Consider the following 20,305-nt stretch of genomic DNA (forward strand, 5'->3'; position numbering starts at 1 on the left):
CTAGAGTACATGTACTATAGTTTACTAGAGTAAAGTGTAGTACAGCGTAGTACATTGGCCGCGGTACATTTGTACTATAGTACTTTTACTATAGTTTACTATAGTACAGTGTGGTACTTTTGTTGCTGTAGATTTTGTACTATAGTACTTTTACTGTAGTTTACTATAGTATACTGCAGTACTTTCTTAAAAAAAGTACCATAGCCTTAAAAATTACACTGGATGTAAATGTGGCCCCAATTTTTGCTAAATCAATTGTGTTGTGTGAATTGAATGTGTGTGTGCACGATCAGGCCACTCGCTGCAGTCAATCTGTCACATTTGGTAGGAAAGTAAAGGTTCATCATATGTTTTAAATTTTATTTTCATTTTTCGGCAGAGCATTAATAGTCAAACTTATGTAAGAACATTTTAAAATATCCACTAACATGTAAAAGACCCAATTAAATAATAATTTTAAATAAGGTGTCCATCTTGCACAGTGAGTAACCAAGCAGTTGATTTTTGGTAAATGTCCCAATGCAAAAACAGTTTTAATGCAATTTTTTATAACCCTGTTAACCAGAACAACTAACAATAAAATGCACAAAACAGATTTATTATAGCACTCTTCTTTGTGGGAATTAATCTTTAGCACAACACATATTTTCTCAAAATTATCTCCCCTACAACCAAGTTAAATTTCTATGATTAGCTTTGAAAGTGACCATGCCTACATCAGTACATGACAACTCTGAACAATCAAAGGAGACAATGATTGTCCCTATTATTGACCGGAACTCTACCCCAATCTGAACTTGAATAATGCAAACTATCAAGCTGACTTGATGTCATCTAACCCTGTATGTGTGTGACCTTACACAGATAAAGTTATTGAGTTACTTTCTTTCTTTATTTGTTGTTTAACGTCGTTTTCAACCATTCAAGGTTATATCGCGATGGGGAAAGGGGGGAGATGGGATAGAGCCACTTGTCAATTGTTCCTTGTTCACAAAAGCACTAATCAAAAATTTGCTTCAGGGGCTTGCAACGTAGTACAATATATGACCTTACTGGGAGAATGCAAGTTTCCAGTACAAAGGACTTAACATTTCTTACATACTGCTTGACTAAAATCTTTACAAAAATTGATTATATTCTATACAAGAAACACTTAACAAGGGTAAAAGGAGAAACAGAATCCGTTAGTCGCCTCTTACGACATGCTGGGGAGCATCGGGTAGATTCTTCCCCCTAACCCGCGGGGGGTTATTGAGTTACAACGATCTTGCTTCAAACACATTCAAAATAATACCATTTCTCTGTTATTATTATTATTTTCTGTGAACTTAAAAGTTTATGAGGGTCAATTTTACATGGGTCACATCTACAGGTCATCCAACTTCAATAGCCTGTAAAGTATCAAAAATCTAGCTTTCAAAACATTTCAGAAAAATAAAAACACATGCTTTCGCAACACATCCTTGATATTTGTCAAAAATGTGGTTTTGAAAAAATGCCAAATATGGTAATGTTTGAAATTGATTAAACCATAGCAGTATGTTAACTTTGTAAAGTCTATCCCGAAAACCATCCAAGAAAACAACAATGTTCAATTCTGTCTACCCATTGTAAGTCAGCCTAATTATGCTCCCCATCAGTGACATTCTCCTGACCTGGTGAGTCAAAACTCACTAAATGTCCAATGGAGAGTTTTCAGCATGCAACCAGAAAGTATATAGTGTGGCGTTATGTCCCTTTTTTTCAAAACAAAGTTATATATGTGGCAATAATCACATGAAATGTTCTCTGTCCTCCACATCTGTTTGATTTGTGATTGGTGTCCAGATTATTTGCTACAGGCATCTGATTAAGTTTATTGTAGCTGCTGTCCGGTTCCCTTTGCCAGTGATATCTGCTTTCCTGTTCTGTAACTTGTATTTATGTTCGCCGATGGCACCCGCTGAGTAGTTTTGGTTGTTCTCCAATGGCATCTATCTAGCTGCTTTGACGTCTGTAAGTGGCATCAAGGTCCTTCACCATGCAGTCATCTGCTGGAAGTGAACAGGAGGCTCTCTTGCTTATGACACCCACACCAGAGCATGGAATGAAACCTGCAATGACACAGCAGTATGACTATGAGAAAGCATGCAGACTGAAGCAAAGAGGGCCAAACTTTAAGAGAATGATAATGAAACCTACCTTAAAGTGCCGTGGCTTTTAGTGCATATATATCTAACTTTTAAAAGTTGTGTCCGTCTGTGTGTGTATTATGATGACTAAAGGCTCCGACTGAGACGGTGGTGGTGGTGGGGGTTTGAAACGTGCCGGTGCGTGTATGTTTGTGCTTGCGTGTGTGCAGGCATGAATGTCTTTGTCAGTGTGTGTGTGTGTGTGTGTGTGTGTGTGTGTGTGTGTGTGTGTGTGTGTGTGTGTGTGTGTGTGTGAATTTATGAATACAATTGAAGGCACAGTAAGCCTCCCGTAAACCATCACAGATACGGTCAGGCTTTTACACACAGACTACAGTACAAACACCCTTTCATTTAAACACTCACCGATTGAGAACATCCTAGGTGCCCTCCATAAAGAGCGAACAATTTTCAAATAATTTATTTGTGCGTGGTTTATCTTACCCCTGAGCAATCGTGAACCCGTGTGATCAAGTTTCCCTTTTTGGCTCACGAAGTGTAGCCTATGCGATCGTAACTTTGTGCGTGCGTGCGTGCGTATGTGCATGCGTGCGTGTGTATGTCTGTGGTAGAAACTTTAACATTTCGTCATTTGAAGACGTCACATTATGGCGTAAGAGGGTTAGACGTCACGCGAAGGAATGTCTCGGTCATTGTTATTTTGAGCGGGCCGAGACTAGTTGGCAGTCGTGTCTGTAAGTAGGCTACATGCAGACAGACAGATCTAGATCTAGTGTCTCGCTTTCTTGCACAGTGTCACCTATGCTTACTGTGTGTGTGTGTGTGTGTGTGACGGAGTGATTGAGTTTGTGTTACTGTTTGTCGATTTCTTACGTGAGCCTTGAAGGCTTCGCCTCTTGTTTCACAATGTAGTCGTCAGTTAGTCATTTGAATGCGACTCCATGTGAGCTTATCTACAATAGCACGTTTTTATGCACGAAACAAACGGCTGTGGTTCACAAAAACTCTAGCGATGGTTTTTGACTGTTGAGAGGAACGGTGATATATGCATAAACCGCCGTCTGCTACGACCCTTGCGTGACCCTGCTTCCGGGCTTTTCTTTTTTCAAACTTTCACAACTTCGAATTGTACTGATCTTGTCTTGATGAAAACACATTCTTTTATGATTAAAGAATGTTTGTGTAACAAGCTGTGAATTTATGATTTAGATTTTAAAAGTTAGGTCTAGCGCAAAAACGCACCACGGTCCAAAAACATTCTGATAATCATCCATCCACGGCTATGGCAAGTTTACATCGATAGAATGAGACCCGAAGGGAAGTAACTCATTTTTGACCTGAGTTCAATCGGCAAAATTAATTCTTTAAAAATTGCTCGCTCTTTACGTAGGGCACCTAGGATATTCCCGTTTGGTGAGCGTTCAAATGGAAGGGTGTTTGTACTGTGTGTAAAAGCCTGACAGTATCTGTGATGGTTTACGGGAGGCTTACTGTCCGGGCGTGATTTCCGGTATTGAATATTCATAACAGCCGTCCAGCACCAAAACGAGGCGCCATTGTTGTAGAGGACCAAGTCCACGAAAATAAATTCTTTGAAAAATTTTCACGCTCGACAGAAAGCAGCCAGGATGTTCCCGTTCGGTGAGCGTTTACATGGAAGTATGCTTGTACTGTATGTAGACGCTCGGGGAGCTCTGTGATGGTTTACGGGAGGCTTACTGTGCCTTTAATGTATATACATCTATACACACCCAAGAAGATAAGGCGCTCAGCAGGTCTGCACTCATGTTGATCCATTATGTTGGAAACAGGCAGAATTGGATCCTCCACCCGACAGTCACTGAGCTACAGTGCTGCTCTCAGCTATAAGCAAGAGAAAGCAGCTTGAGTGTTTCATCGCATATAATTCCAGTGTTTGCATACTCCATAGTGATTAGCTGAAACTATTTAGCTAAAACATTAAACTATTATCAGTGGAATACCAAAGGGGTGGCATATGTCATCCAAAATATACGGCAATTTAAAGTGTGATTGACGGGACAGAAGCGTTTCAATGATACAAATAGAGAACACTACATAGCCTACTGTGTGTTACTGGGTTTACACAAGTAAAAGTGAATATTTTTTCTTCTTCTGTTTCTTCGTTCATGGGTGGATTTTTACGTGTATGGCCGCCATTCAGGCAGCATACGCCAATTTCGGGGGAGGCATGCTGGGTATTTTTGTGTTTCTATAACCCACCGAACTCCCACATGGTTTACAGGATCTTTTCCGTGCGCACTTGGTCTTGTGCTTGCGTGTACACATGAAGGGGGTTAAGTCACTAGCAGGCCTGCACATAAGTTGACCTGGGAGATCGGAAAAATCTCCACTCTTAACCCACCAGGCGGCAGCGACCGGGATTCGAACTCACGACCTCCCGATTATGAGGCCCACGTCTTACCACCACGCCACTGCGCCCGTCTTGAATATTTGAAAAGCAATAAGTGTAAATCTGGTGCCACACAGCAAGCCATGAAGTATTCTGTTTTCAATTCCTACGTACCGGAGAGATAACCCATGTGGTAACTAAACCATACACCCACATGTGGGAATATCATTGAGGTCATGGCAAGCTAGTCTGGCAGGGACCTTATATATTCCACTGCTCATGATTACAAAGTCACAGATGCAAAGTCATTCTCGGAACACTTTTGGGCTTGCCATTTTCCCGCGAATGTTTTGAGAATGAAGTTTGTCTCGAGATTTTGCATAAGCAGTGGAAAATGAAATCCCTGTCAGACATGTTGTTTGAACCAACCTCATTTACATGATAGACACGCCTGTGAAGAGATGGTTCATTTATCACATCATGACACATGGGTGGTATCTCTCAGGTAGGCAAAACAATATATCTAAATGCACCAATTTACCTCAAGCACTCAGCAGGTCTGCACATATGTTGATCCATTAGGTCAAAAAACCACCAGAACGTGATATGTTGTCCAAAAGTCACAGATACAGTGGAACCCCCCAAGGATCCTGAAAAAATAATTAAAAATGAAGAGCCAACACTTGTACAAATTATCTGTCTTTATACATACAAGCACATACACAAATAAATCTGCTTGCACTATGCTGGCTTTAGGCATGTGTAATAAAATGATTTTGGGGGAGCTTCTCTATTTAACCGGGAACTTTTGTTGTTGTCAAAAGCAATTTATGCCTCAAACATTCTCCCACTCAAGACTGAACTATGCATTCAGAATGTGTTGATATCTGACTTAAACTCATAAAAATAACAAAGTCTAGTTTGTAAAAAGACACTGATTTGAAAAGAAAATTTAAATTCAATTACATATTATCATGTATTATATAATCTGTTCTGGGGCTTTTTTCCAGGTCTTTTAAAAAAAAGATGTTCACAAACAATAACGAACACATTTTTCAATTCAATGAATGTTTGCAGCACTGTCAGCCGGACAGAAATGACAGTATGTTGACAAAGCCGTAATAAAAACATAACCTGCAGTCCTACCTTAGCGCAAAGAAGTATGAATGGTCTGTGTGTACTCTACAATCTCTGACTGTGGCCCTATGTAAAGGTCGAAAAGAGCTGGCTGTGCTTGGCCATTAAGAAAAATTTCAGTTAATTCAGATTTGTACAAGAAGAGCATAAAAGCATATATTCACAGCATGTATGTCTTGTTATTGCTATAGGTCTATATATCTATGCCACAATGACACAGCAAATACGTACATTCATACAGACATATTCATTTACTCATATAATTTAAATTATATAGCACCACAGGAATATGTTAATATCAAAATCTAATATGAAATTTCCTACACACACCCATGAAGTTCAAGCCCTCAGCAGTTCTGCACACATGTTGATCCAGGAGGTCCAAACACACCCTGCACTTGTTGTCCAACAGTCACTGCTCCAGTGAAACCCTCCATTTAGGACCCTGAAAGATATATAACAAGTTCCATAAAGTGATACAAAACTCTTTGTTGTTGTCCTTATCTGCCGAAGGAGCACCTCCTGTCGCTTCACACCATCTGTAACACAAGAGAGGACTGAGTATCCAGCCAGAAATTTCATGACTGTATTTTTATAATGATGATCAACAAAACTTGTTAGGGGCTTTTAAAATGATATGACAAATATTAAGTCAGATGCACTTCACCCATTGTTATACTTAAACATAGAACTAAGGCTTGCTCATACAGTGGAACTCCCCTTGTTAGACCTCAAAATATCTGAGAAAAATAGGCCCTGGGTGTCTTAAAAAGGCCGTTGATTGATGATTCACAAAGGTTATTCACAGAAAATATGAAAAAAGCAAGGTCCTAAAAGGGAGTGTGTCTTTAAGTGTGTGTGTGTGTGTGTGTGTATGTGCATCACAATTAAGGGCTAAACAAAAACAAACACACACCCAAGAAAAGCAAAATTTGTTTGAAAATTTGATCCAAGACAGTGAATCAAACAAGAAATGTCCATCACTGATTCAGACATATTTGAATGTATGTGTGTGTGTTGCAAACATTACACAACAGTGGATCATAAATACCAAATTCAGCTATGCTAGTACTGTATTGCAAATTACATTAAATTTGAAATGTCAGAAAAAACAGGGTTTTTAAATTTTATAATTTGTTGTTAATAATTAACTTACTGGTTAAAGAGTACAACTTTTCACAATTTCAGCACAGAGAATGGAATCCTTGGTGTCTGCTTCCTTTTCTATCTGAATGACTCATTGGTACAGCCATCTGTCATCACCCTGCCGACTGTTTTTTGACATGGAGTCCAGAAGCTCCCCCACCAACTCAGGCAGTTTTGTTTTTCACTAAAAGTAAAAGAATAAAGGTCAAATAGATTTGCACAAAGGAATAAAAAGAGGTTTTCTAGTAATCCAAATAAAGCATGCAGAAATAAAAACACAAAAAGTAACATCAAACAGTTTTGCCTCTTGTGCCCCCAAGACACTGGAATAATGACAGGCCACCAGATAGGCCGTCCATCACTGAAAGTGAACAGAAAAACTTGATGTTTGAATATGTGTGTGTGTCAGTGTATGTGTGTGTGTGTGTGTGTGTGTGTGTGTGTGTGTGTGTGTTATACAAGTGGTACAGGTAATTTAAGACAAGAGTTTAAAATGTCACTTACTTGTTGTCCCTGTCAGTGTAAACTTTCAGCACAAAGAAGAATGGAAACATTGGTGTTTTTGTCGGTTCCGTTCCAATTGAATGACTTGGTACAGCCATGCCATCAAGTTGATCAACCAGCTCACTGTTCCTGTTACCAGTTCAACCTCTTTTCCACATTGCCGACAGATTTTTAATCTGAAAAAGTCATGTAGGCAGGCCTAGATACATGTTTTCAAAATGGGAATTTATAAGTTGTAAACAGTTAACGAAATAGTCCGCTTCTGTCACGTACTCCCCACGAACACCACCATGTGGGGCAGCCAGATCCAGATAGAATCAACACACAAGTAGATCTAAAACTCAAAGTAAAAACATCAAACTCAAACTCAAACTCAAAGAGAAAAACAACAACCAGACGGCCCAATGGTCACTGTAATTGTATCAGATTCAGATTCTCACAATGGTATAAACTTTGCAAATCTCAAAAATAGTCGGATACTAGTGACAGTGATAGCGAAAAAGAGTTGTGGCAGCTGTACTCCTCACTCGATAGTCGATGACTAGGCAGTCACAGTTGCAAATCACTCGATAACTCCTGAGCGAATCTGACTAATTCTGGATACGATAACATGGAAAACTCTTGAAGGCTTACTTCTCAGTCCAGATCCGTCTTCTGCTCTCTGAATTATGGTTAAACTCTCTTGGTGGGTTCCTTTCGTGATGTTGTAGACCGCTTTTGGCAATCTCCCGTGCTCTTTCTTGTGAGTTCGCTCGTTGAAAATCAGTTACTAGTGCTCTCCCTTGATTTACTTCGGAGTGGTCTCCTCTTCGATTTTTAAGGGACATAACTCTCGTGCGAACCCTTTATTCGTATCGAAAGTAGCCGGCTCAGTTTGTTTTTGTTTTTGTTTGGTCTTGTGTTTGATGACTTTGCTAGTCCAATATTTTATGTATATATACTCAACCTTCGTTTTGCGTTTTTGTTGCAGCTGAGTGCATTTACAGTTCAAAAATCCTCCTATGGTAGTAAAACAAACCCAAAACTACCCAACGACCACATCTGTGAAGCTCGACAGTTTCTTGTTCACGCGAGTGCATAAATTAACCTAGTTATTACGTGGTGTTTGGTCAGAGTTCGATTCAACTGAGTGATTCCGGCCTCCATTTTGTTTTACACAAACTCATGATGATGTCTGACATAGTTTGCTAGTGACGTGTCCTTTTGTGCATGATGTGGTGATCTACCTGATCTAAATTTAGATCCAAAAATAGGTCAAGACCAGCCGGGTCCGAGTACGAAATTAATTCGTAAAAAAATCGCAGTTCTTGACTCTTTGGGTGCAAGTCAATGAAACTTGGTAGTTCTTCTAACGGATATATAGCTGCCTGAGGTATGACTAAAATCCCCAGGGGCTCCGTGCACCTGGATTTGACAAGTTCAGTACTTTTAAATGTTTTTACTAGTTATTTACTTTTATGAGTTACTGTTCCTTTTACGGGTACTGCTCTGTTCATTTTAGCATGTGCATAGATATGCAACGCACACAAGTGTGTGTGTGTGTGTGTGTGTGTGTGTGTGTGTGTGTGTGTGTGTGTGTGTGTGTGTCATGGTGTGTGAGTTTACGCAGTATGTGTGTGTGTATGGGGGATATGTGTGTGTGGAGGGGATGTGGGGGTATATGGGTGTGTGTATGTGTGTGTGTGTGTGTGTGTGTGTAAGCGAATGTCAGCGGTTTGTGTGTGTGCATGCGTGTGGGCGTGAGTGCGGCATGTGCGTGTGCGTGCGTGCGTGCGCGTGTGTGTGTGCAGTCTTTTGCTTACGTTTACAATTATTCTCTGTATATGTTCCAAGGCAGGGCCGGACTAGGCTAAGAGGAGAGGGGGGGGGTGCCAGTGGTGGTCTAGGTGGATGTTCCCCCTGGCGTGGTCAAGGGGCAGAGCCCCTTGTGGGGGTCAGGGGGCAAAGCCCCCTGAAGCTGATGGGTAGGTCATATTCTGAGATAGAAAAATGGTCGCTCCTTGCATGAAACGGCATAAAATAAACAATAATAAAAAATGTTTTAAATAAGTGAGGTACATGTTTAGGCTAGGAGGGGGGTGGGGTCAGTTGCGCAACCCCCATAACCCCCCCCCCCCCCCCCCCCGGTAGTCCAGGCCTGCAAGGACAGGTTGGAAGATCATTAGGCTAAGCCTAAAACCTTTATCCTGACATAATAAATTTAATTATGAGCTCTCTCTCTCTCTCTCTCTCTCTCTCTCTCTCTCTCTCTCTCTCTCTCTCTCTCTCTCTCTCTCTCTCTCTCTCTCTCTGTTAAGCATTCGATGTGTACATATTCCATAACTTTTTTTTTAAATCTCATATTGTGTGTGTGTGTGTGTGTGTGTGTGTGTGTATGTGTGTGTGTGTGTGTGTGTGTGAATGTCCGTGTATATGTGATTAGAATAGGGGTGCCTCTCTGCATGGGTGAAAAAAACACTTGTTTGTAATGCTTGTATGCCACAACCCTCTCTCTGTCTCTGTCTCTCTCTGTCTCTCTCTGTCTCTGTCTCTCTGTCTCTCTCTCTCTCTCTCTCTCTCTCTCTCTCTCTCTCTCAAATTATTTAAAACGAAACAATATTGTACACACAGCAAAATTCAGTCAACTTCAGGTCAAACCAAGAACTTTGCACTTGATCCTACATGAAGAATTATTTTGGCAAATGTTAAATTTAACATAAAAAAGGTATTGTTTCAAAATTTCACTGCAGACCATTTTACTAAGCGTTTCGGGCGGGCGGGAAATAGCTCAGTCGGTAGCGGCGCTGTCTTCAAAACCAGTTGTCGCAATCGGCGTGGGTTCGATCCCCACTTTCGGCGAGGGATTTATTTCCCAGAGTCAACATCGTGCAGACTCTCCTCGGTGGCCGCATGCACACGATAAAGAACCCAAGTTCACAGCGAAAGTCTCAGGGCTCGGAAACATGAATACACGCATGCAGGAAAACAAATGTGTGGGTAGCGCCGTATACTGTATGGCAGCTCGCTTTCCCCATGGAGAAAGCAGCCCGAATTTCCATGAGGGCAACCTCACAGGACTATATAACATCTTATTCTTATCTTATCCTTATCCTTTAACTTTTAAAGCAATTGTTAAATTCTCTTTTGAAAACTTTTTTTGTGAGAAGCGTTCCAAGGTAACGTTAATGAAATATTAATTTCACATTTGATGCTAACTGTTTACAAAAAACTAACTATACTTATGTAAATCTGACGTTACAAAAGTCCTTTCTCCTAAGTGAATATGTGCGTACCCACGTGTTTGTGTGTGTGCACGTGCGAGCGCGTGTGTGTGTGTGTGTGTGTGTGTGTGTGTGTGTGTGTGTGTGTGTGTGTGTGTGTGTGTGTGTGTGGTGTGTGTGTGTGTGAGCACAAAGTATTTTGCAAATGCACAGTTAACAAGTTTGAAAATATCTCATGTCATCTCCAACAAACGGCTTAATTCACACACACGCACGCACAAAACATAATAAATCTTATATGTACGACTACCTCAGTTGTAAAAACACACACAACACGTTTACATGCACAACTGGTGATATAAAACACAATTTTAAAAACAATGTTTTTTAATCAACTTAATTTCAACAACAAAATTGTTATGCTTAGCTGATAAGTTATATTAATAAAACAATAAAAATAAAAACACAAAATGCATGTATACTATTACTACTATACTGTACCGCAGTACTATGTACTGTAGTACTATAGTACAAAGTACCACAGTGTACCATAGTACAAAGTACTTCATACTATAGTACTACTGTAGTACAGGGTACATTCACAAAAAAGTACCATAGTACAAAGTACTAGGTACTATAGTACTACTGTAGTACATGGTACATTCAATAAAAAGTACCATAGTACAAAGTACTAGGTACTATAGTACTACTGTAGTACATGGTACATTCACTAAAAAGTACCATAGTACAAAGTACAAAGTACTCTACTGTACCACAAAGTACTATAGTACAGGGTACATTTACTACACAGTACTATAGTACAAAGTACCATGTACTACAATATGTACTAGAGTACATGGTACATTTACTATAGTTTACTATAGTACAGGGTACATTTACTATAGTTTACTATAGTATACTATAGTACATCGTGTGGTACTTTTTCAGCTGGGAAGTGCCACGTAAGTGTGTGTGTGTGTGTGTGTGGTGTTTGTCTGGGTGTGTGTGTGTGTGTGTGGTGTGTGTGTGTGTGTGTGCCAGTGTACAAAAACAAAAAGAGCGTCACTCTGAAGATTACAGTGTACGTACAGAAGGACTCGATTATGCGGTTATTTTGTTGTTGTTGTTTCAGTTTTCTTTCTTACAAAAAAGAAACATATTGGCCAGGCCGGGGCGAATCACTGACTGAGGAAGGGACCGAATGAACGGTATATATTTATTCAGTTTACAGTGGAATCCCCGTTTGAAGACTTCTGACAATCTGAGAAAGTCCGTTTATAAAACAGAAGGAGGGAGTCTTAAAATGTGGGTAAATTTAATGAGGTTATGAAGAGAAAGTCAGAACTCGAGTCTAAAAAGACGGTGTTTAAGTGGAGTGAGTCTTAAAACGGGGGACGGGGTGTCCTCAAGGGGGGTTCCACTGTAAGGCCCAAGGGCCGGCCGGTGTACCGCCACCAATGCACGGGGGATAACCGGTCAAATGCCGAACAGAAGCCGAATGCCGCTCATGACACGTGTGAAGGCAAGTTTTGTCTGTTTTCTAGGTATTGTTTGATTTATGTCGGGATTTAAGGTAAGCTACTGATTCAGCGATGACTAAATTTGTTTCTCGATGCATAAAAAGTCAGGGAGCGATTGATATTTGCCCGTAAATATCCTTCAAAGCTGAAAATGTCCGCGATCGAGCACCGGAAATGGCTGTTCGATGGGTTTTGCAAGTAGAAATGTGCTTTATTTCACCAAATCAGCTCGTATTTGGTGTGGGTACGGGATTCTAGAGGGCGAAGGAGTCATAAGAGGTGCAAAGAAGTGCTATTTGGGAGTAGAATAAATCTTCCGAGACAGTAGACAAGAGAAGGTCATATTTGAGAGAGGAGCGCGTAGGCCGATTGTCTTTCCGACAAGCGAATGATACAGCAGATTAATCATTCGTTTTGACCAGAAACCTAGTCTCTAGTTTTTATGAATGAGTTTTTTAATTAAAACAATCACGAGAACTCTCTCGCTTAGCCTTATGGCTGTTCGATGGGTTTCGCAAGTAGAAATGTGCTTTATTTCACCAAATCAGCTCGTATTTGACATCAATTTGGTATATATATATATATATTTTCTAATCCTACCGCGAACTGGATAGCAGACGCGGCACGACTGTTGCACCACACTTTGAAGGGGATATAGCTCAGTTGGTAGCGCGCTGGATTTGTATTCAGTTGGCCGCTGTCAGCGTGAGTTCGATCCCAGGTTCGGCGGAAATTTATTTCAGAGTCAAATTTGTGTGCAGACTCTCTTCGGTGTCCGAACTCCCCCCCCCCCCCCCCCCCCCCCCCCCGTGTACACTACATTGGGTGTGCACGTTAAAGATCCCACGATTGACAAAAGGGTCTTTCCTGGCAAAAATTGCTTAGGCACAGTTAATAATTGTCTACCTATACCCGTGTGACTTGGAATAATAGGCCGTGAATGGTAAATATGCGCCGAAATGGCTGCAATTACTGGCCGTATAAAATTTCATCTCACACGGCATCACTGCAGAGCGCCTAGAACTGTACCCACGGAATATGCGCGATATAAGCCTCATTGATTGATTGATTGAAGTAATCCCACACTTTGAAGTAAATTACTTCAAAGTGTGGGGATGTGCCCCACACTTTGAAGTAAACCCATTTTTTACTTCAAAGTGTGGGGGGATCTTCCCACACTTTGAAGTAAACTCAGTTTTTACTTCAAAGTGTGGGGGGATCTTCCCACACTTTGAAGTAACTTACTTCAAAGCGTGGGACTTTTGCATCGCCTGTTTGAGCCTGATGATTTTGTCCAAAAAAATGGCAAAGTCTTTTGGATGAGTGAACAGAAAAAGTGAGCGAGCCAAGAAACATAGGGATGTTTGTTATCAGGCTTTAAAGGCATTATGTACTCGATGACTATACACGCTAATTGCTTTACCAACAGCTGGAGACATGCTAAATTAAGTTCCCTGCAAAATATTGTGGTCTAGGACCCCTTCAATGTTGAGATATGTTAATTTTCATTTTGATCTGGATCGTCCTATTTATAGATTTGGCAACACATGTAACGTTGATGCAAGGGAGCTAACACCGCGGCTTTGTTGACATCCTCACTTTTTCAGAGGCTAGAACAAGCTGTAATGCATGTATTATGGTCCGCGCATGGTGACATATCGTCATTATATGGTCTTATGGTGCGTTTGACATCGATTATGGGCAAACTACACTTTGTAAACACGGGAGCGCGTACATATGCCTTTAAGCAATGTCCCATTGTTGAGTATGACGAAAACTCGTGGTGACGATTTTAAAACATGTTGGGTCACGCATGGTCCAACCTTACATGGTCCAACCTTACATGGTCCAACCTTACATGGTCCAACCTTACATGGTCCAATCTTACATGGTCCAATCTTACATGGTCCAACCTTACATGGTCCAATCGTGCATGGTCCAATCTTACATGGTCCAATCTTACATGGTCCAACCTTACATGGTCCAATCTTACATGGTCCAACCTTGCATGGTCCAACCTTGCATGGTCCAATCTTACATGGTCCAATCTTACATGGTCCAACCTTACATGGTCCAATCTTACATGGTCCAACCTTGCATGGTCCAACCTTGCATGGTCCAACCTTACATGGACAACCTTACATGGTCCAACCTTACATGGTCTAACCTTACCATGTCCAACCTTACATGGTCCAATCTTACATGGTCCAACCTTACATGGTCCAATCTTACATGGTCCAATATTACATGGTCCAACCTTACATGGTCCAACCTTACATGGTGCAACCTTACATGGTCCAACCTTACATGGTCCAATCTTACATGGTCCAATCTTACATGGTCCAATCTTACATGGTCCAATAATATATATGGACCATGTAAGATTGGACCATGTAAGGTTGGACCATGTAATGTTGGACCATGTAAGGTTGGACCATGTAAGATTGGACCATGCGTGACCCAACATGTTTTAAAATCGTCACCACGAGTTTTCGTCCCACTCAACAATGGGACATTGCTTAAAGCCTGATAACAAACATCACTATGTTTCTTGGCTCGCTCACTTTTTCTGTTCACTCATCCAAAAGACTGCCATTTTTTTGACAAAATCATCAGGCTCAAACAGGCAATGCAAAAGTCCCACGCTTTGAAGTAAGTTACTTCAAAGTGTGGGAAGATCCCCCCACACTTTGAAGTAAAAACTGAGTGTACTTCAACGTGTGGGAAGATCCCCCCACACTTTGAAGTAAAAAATGGGTTTACTTCAAAGTGTGGGGCACATCCCCACACTTTGAAGTAATTTACTTCAAAGTGTGGGATTACTTCAAAGTGTGGTGCAACAGTCGTGCCGCGTCTGCTATCCAGTTCGCGGTAGGATTAGAAAAAATATATATATATACCAAACCGATGTCAAATTTATACGAGCTGATTTGGTGAAATAAAGCACATTTTTACTTGCGAAACCCATCGAACAGCCATTAGGCTAAGCGAGAGAGTTCTCGTGATTGTTTTAATTAAAAAACTCATTCATAAAAACTAGAGACTAGGTTTCTGGTCAAAACGAATGATTAATCTGCTGTATCATTCGCTTGTCGGAAAGACAATCGGCCTACGCGCTCCTCTCTCAAATATGACCTTCTCTTGTCTACTGTCTCGGAAGATTTATTCTACTCCCAAATAGCACTTCTTTGCACCTCTTATGACTCCTTCGTCCTCTAGAATCCCGTACCCGTACCCATACCAAATACGAGCTGATTTGGTGAAATAAAGCACATTTCTACTTGCAAAACCCATCGAACAGCCATTTCCGGTGCTCGATCGCGGACATTTTCAGCTTTGAAGGATATTTACGGGCAAATATCAATCGCTCCCTGACTTTTTATGCATCGAGAAACAAATTTAGTCATCGCTGAATCAGTAGCTTACCTTAAATCCCGACATAAATCAAACAATACCTAGAAAACAGACAAAACTTGCCTTCACACGTGTCATGAGCGGCATTCGGCTTCTGTTCGGCATTTGACCGGTTATCCCCCGTGCAATGGACGGTGTGCGACCGTCCGTCTTTCTGCTAGCGTGTGTGTGTATCATGTGTGTTTGCGGCGCGTGTGTGTGTGTGTGTGTCACGTGTGTGTGTGTGTGTGTGAGTGTGTGCGGTGTGTGTGTCAGTGTGTGTGTGTGTGTCAGTGTGTGTGTACTGTGCGTCCCGCGTCCGTCTTTCTGCTAGCGTGTGTATGTGTGTTTGTGTGTGTGTGTGTGTGTGTGTTTGTCAGTGTGTGTGTGTCAGTGTGTGTGCCGTCAGTGAGTGTGCCGGTGTACTGTGTGTCCGGCAGTGTGTCAGTGTTTGCGCCGGTGTGTGTGCGGTGTGTGTTTGCGTGTCACTGTATGAGTGTTTGTGCGGCAGTGTGTATGTTTAGTAGGTGTGCGTGCGTGCATGTGTGTGTGTGTGTGTGTGTGTGTGTCAGTGTTTGTGCGTGTCAAGTTTTGGGTGGGCGGTCAGGTGTGAATGATTTGTCTCTTCTTGGCTTTGCCGGGTGACAATTATAACGCCCTTCAGTGGGTACGAAACCGCTAACAGATCATTGAAATAAATGTGCAAATCAGTCATTCTTTCTGACACCTTTAAATGGACTGGCAACTGATTACTGAATGAAATAGATACTGAAGTTCACAAGCAGGGGAGACCGGGGCTAGTCCGGCCCCGGGGGCACATCCGTCTTTGTCTGTTTATCAGTTACGTTTGCCACCTTTTAGTCATTCACACCATGTGAGAGTGGTGTCCCTTCTTCCCGCCATATCCTGCAGAACTGTTCAAAGGTTGCGCGCCCATATATCGTGAGTAGGCCCTACAGATCACAAAAAGTGTTTTTCTTCATTTTTTGTAACATGAATGCATTGGAGTTGACTTAGGTTTTGATGCATTACGGCCTCTGAGAACAAATACTTAGTCTTGGTGTCGAGTGAAAGTGCGTTAATTAAAGGTCGAGTTCTGACGAAAGTTTTGCCTTCTTCCTTCCCATGTTGTGCTCGCCTATCTGGCACTAGAGTTGCCTGCCCGTGCGGGGGCAAGTCCGCCTATTTGTCATGGGGGATGTCCGCCGTGAGCAGTATATGTACAACACATGTTCATGCGAACATAAAAACTGTCTGCATATCAGCTACACATTTGTCTTGATGAAAAATAAAAAATCAGTCTTCTAGTTCATCAAACTCGCCAGTTATGCTACCAAAAGCATAAAAGTAGCGGCGGACTAGCCCCGGTCTCCTCGCCAGTTATGAGGCTACCAAAAGCATAAAAGTAGGCGGACTAGCCCCGGTCTCCCCTAACATAATTTTTTGTTACATTCTTTCGTATTTTGTCATTGGCATTTTTGAACCTGAATATTGAAGGGAATTAAAAAAGCTTTCCCACTACTAGTCTTGTATATACTATGGGATGAGAGCGGCGGACTTGGGGCAAGTTCGCCTACGTAAGGGTAGGTCTACTTAAAGCAGTATGTACAACCATAGACCTATATTAGATCAGGGACCTATATTATAGGTCTATGATTAGATATACTGGTTCCTGGTCACAAATATTCATGCGCACATAAAAACTGTCTGCACATTGATATCAGCGACACATTTGTCTTGATGTAAAATAAAAAAAAATCAGTCTTCTAGTTCATCAAACTCGCCAGTTATGCTACCAAAAGCATAAAAGTAGGCGGACTAGCCCCGGTCTCCCCCACGGCAGCGGCTAGGCTGAGACATCGTTCAGTAGGTAGAGAAGGCTTCTATCCTAGGCTTCTTCTTGTACAGATTTTGTGATAATACGCGCGCTTGTACAAGTAGAGAAAACATCGTTAATTTTCCATTTACCAGAAGCAAAATAATTCTATGAACAAGCTGTAGCCAACAAATCAGCAGTTCCCGTATCGAGGATCCACTGCAAAGAAGATTCCCCTTGTCCTTGATGGACAGGGGAAGTCACTCCCATTATTTCTGTTGGGCGCAAAGTAAGAATCCGGGGCAAAGTTGGAATAATCGGAATTTTCCGAAACCTCATTTGATTTCCAACAAAGCGCCGCATTTCCGGAAACGAGCTGCCTCGTTCTAGAAATGGCAACCCTTCGACTGGCACAAAAAAGTATACCCTTTTCACAGGTCATGAATAAGGTATATGAAAAAGCAAGGTCTTATACAGGGGAAGTCTTGAATTGGGGGTGTGGGGGTACACTGTGTAACTCAGTGACACTCACTCAGCGCATGCAGCTAGCTAGTTGCTGCTGTCTCGATCTATTTTGAACACAATGATTTTTTTCTCTTCTCAGAGTAGAGTGTTAGTTTGTTACAACAGGCTGAAATCATCTTTAATTTGAATCAACATTTTGTAACAATCAATCACATCAATATAGCGCACAGACTGACTTGCACTAGATTACGTTTCAAGAGCCCAAATTACCATGCAGCGACAAGAGCCTACTCAGTAAAGGGACGTAATGCTGGCTCTGCAGCCCAGAGACGGGACTCAGAGACTGTGTGAGTTTACAGATCTCTGGTTTAATATATACAATCAGTTAAGACTGAGTAAAAAATATTACAACCGATAGTTACCAGTGAAAAGTTATATCGGAACACTCTTGTTGTGTTTTTGTTGTTGTAAAATGTAAGATCTGAAACGTTAAAAATTACGTAAAATTGGTGCGTTTTGGTCGAGTGGGATGGGTCGTTGAACTGTGTTGTTACAGCCCGCCGAAGTTATCAAAAGTGTTTTGGTCGAGTGGGATGGGTCGTTGAACTGTGTTGTTACAGCCCGCCGAAGTTATCAAAAGTGTTTTGGTCGAGTGGGATGGGTCGTTGAACTGTGTTGTTACAGCCAGCCGAAGTTATCAAGTGTTTTGCTTTTTGTAATTCGGTTGGTTTGGTGCGTTATACAATGCATCTGCTTTTTCAAGACTAAGCATTGATCACTTTAAAACACAAGGATTGATCATCATAGGCCATCATGACTTGTTTCATTTTAAATCGCATTCTAAGAAAGAGCAGAATTCTCACTATGCGCGCGGTACATTTCTAGAATCGCGTAGCGCAAAGTTGGAATTCCTACAATGGCGGCCATTGTTGGAATTCCAACAATGCGCAGGTCATTTCCAGAAAAGCGCCGATGACGAGATGGGTCGCAACATTTCCCCCGCTAGCGCCATTTTTCCTTTCCGCGGCCTGTCCAAAAGAAGGGAGAAGAGACGGCTTCATTTGCATCCTTCAGCCAATCACCCCAGCAAACAGCTCAAGATGCCAAGAGGGAGATCATCTGTAAGAAACCCTGTTGTATGATTTTACCAGCATCTCATAAACTGATAAAGCTAACTGTTGAAATAAATAATGCATCCAACTAACTATACACTGTTCGAACGCAACGAATGAGGTCGAGACTCAGTAAGTAACTATTACTAGTAGCCTATTACTATAACACAGTAGAAGTAGAAGTAGGACTCTAGTACTAGAAAATGGATAATTCAGAGATCTATTGATTGCATTGTATGTGTGCATGAGATTGTGACTGTGGGATTCAGGAGAAGATAAAGAGCACAATGCAAATTGCATTTGCAATCATTTTTAAATCTGTTGGTGTTTAAGTGTCACTGTCAGCACAAAATTGAATTTAACCGCAATCTTTAATTGTTTAAACAAACTAATAAATGAATTTTCCATTTTCCAAGCTGAACACGGCTGTTCCCTGGGCTTGTTTTGTGCCTCTTTAGCTGCAGCTCAAGGAGGCAGACCATGTTCATTTTAGCACCCATCCCTCGATCAGAAAAAAGGGGTACTACTTGTCTCCGAAAACCCCTGAAAACCCCATCTAGACTAAATAAATCTATCTTCAAAGTGAAGTATTTGGACATGCCTGTGAAAAGTAAGCCTGATTCATGCTGCATGCACCTTGTGTTGAGAGCCGGATTATCGACAAAATCGATGCAACAATTTCAATGCAAGGGAGCTAGGTAACTCTTGTTACTTGAAAGCACAAGTATTGATGACGTCATGTGATTAGGCCCCCCCAAAAAATAGGTGTGGTTACGGTAACATAGCCAAAAAAAATAGGGTAGGTAGGTAGGCAATCACTTTTTTTTTTTTTAACTTTTTTTTCTAATGTGTACAAATTAAATCTACTTGACAGGGAAATAAGTGTGCGACTCGGGCGCTTTCGCTTTCATTGCGTTTTTTGCACTCGGTTTTTTTTTTTTTTTTTTTTTTTTTTGACAAATGTAATAAAAAGTTATAGGATAGGCCCCTAAAATTAGGGTAGGTCGGGTTACCGTAACCACACCTATTTTTTTTTTAGGCCTTAGTACTTCCGCTCCTTCGTAAATCCTCGCACAAACACAAAAATAATGCCATGAACGGTGAAAGTTGCAAATATAAGTCATGATTGCAAACAATTATATAACAAAACACGATCTAAGGACGAATTTTCTTATTTCTGATGAGGTTTTCAGGGGTTTTCGGAGGTTTTTGGAGACAAATTATAGTACTGGAAAAAGCTATCAATCATCTGATTCTGATCGACACCGGAGTCGGCGTGGCTGATCAGTTCCCTTCTTATTTCTTGCTTGTACATGTGCGTGTGTCATGTGAAGGGCTGTGTGTGTCACTTTGTGTACACACGTTGGTGTTTTAATTCATCTTTAGTGGATTAGAGCAGTTTGTGTTGTGTTCATAATCATACATGTATCTACTAGATTAATACAGCCGAATACCCGGCTTTGCCGGGAAGAAGTAGAGCCGAATACTCGGCTTCGCCGGGTGAATCGC

The 20,305-nt window shown here is 41.3% G+C and overlaps 1 protein-coding gene and 1 long non-coding RNA gene across 5 annotated transcripts in view; one reads left to right on the forward strand and one right to left on the reverse strand.

Moving 5' to 3' along the window:
* Positions 1 to 346: 346 nt before the first annotated feature.
* LOC138965328 (uncharacterized) lies at positions 347 to 8,851 on the reverse strand. 2 transcript variants are annotated; one of them, XR_011455412.1, is made up of 7 exons: positions 7,924 to 8,851; positions 7,291 to 7,466; positions 6,797 to 6,970; positions 5,971 to 6,085; positions 5,045 to 5,153; positions 3,884 to 3,995; positions 347 to 2,093 (listed from the first exon to the last, which is right to left on the reverse strand). It is a non-coding gene; the product is annotated as an uncharacterized lncRNA (long non-coding RNA). The 2 variants fall into 2 exon arrangements; XR_011455413.1 differs by lacking the exon at positions 7,924 to 8,851 and adding an exon at positions 7,811 to 7,832.
* A 9,810-nt stretch (positions 8,852 to 18,661) lies between these two features.
* The window catches only part of LOC138965331 (non-structural maintenance of chromosomes element 3 homolog), a 34,491-nt gene continuing 32,847 nt past the window's right edge, over positions 18,662 to 20,305 (forward strand). The window contains exon 1 of one of the 3 annotated variants that reach the window (XM_070337461.1): positions 18,662 to 18,805. In XM_070337461.1, the coding sequence (XP_070193562.1) occupies positions 18,665 to 18,805 (141 nt within the window). In that variant the 5' untranslated portion in view covers positions 18,662 to 18,664. The remainder of the gene's footprint in view (positions 18,806 to 20,305) is intronic. The other 2 variants (XM_070337462.1, XM_070337463.1) reach the window with 2 other exon arrangements.

This window comes from Littorina saxatilis, linkage group LG4, assembly GCF_037325665.1.
Source record: "Littorina saxatilis isolate snail1 linkage group LG4, US_GU_Lsax_2.0, whole genome shotgun sequence".
Lineage (NCBI taxonomy): Eukaryota > Metazoa > Mollusca > Gastropoda > Littorinimorpha > Littorinidae > Littorina > Littorina saxatilis.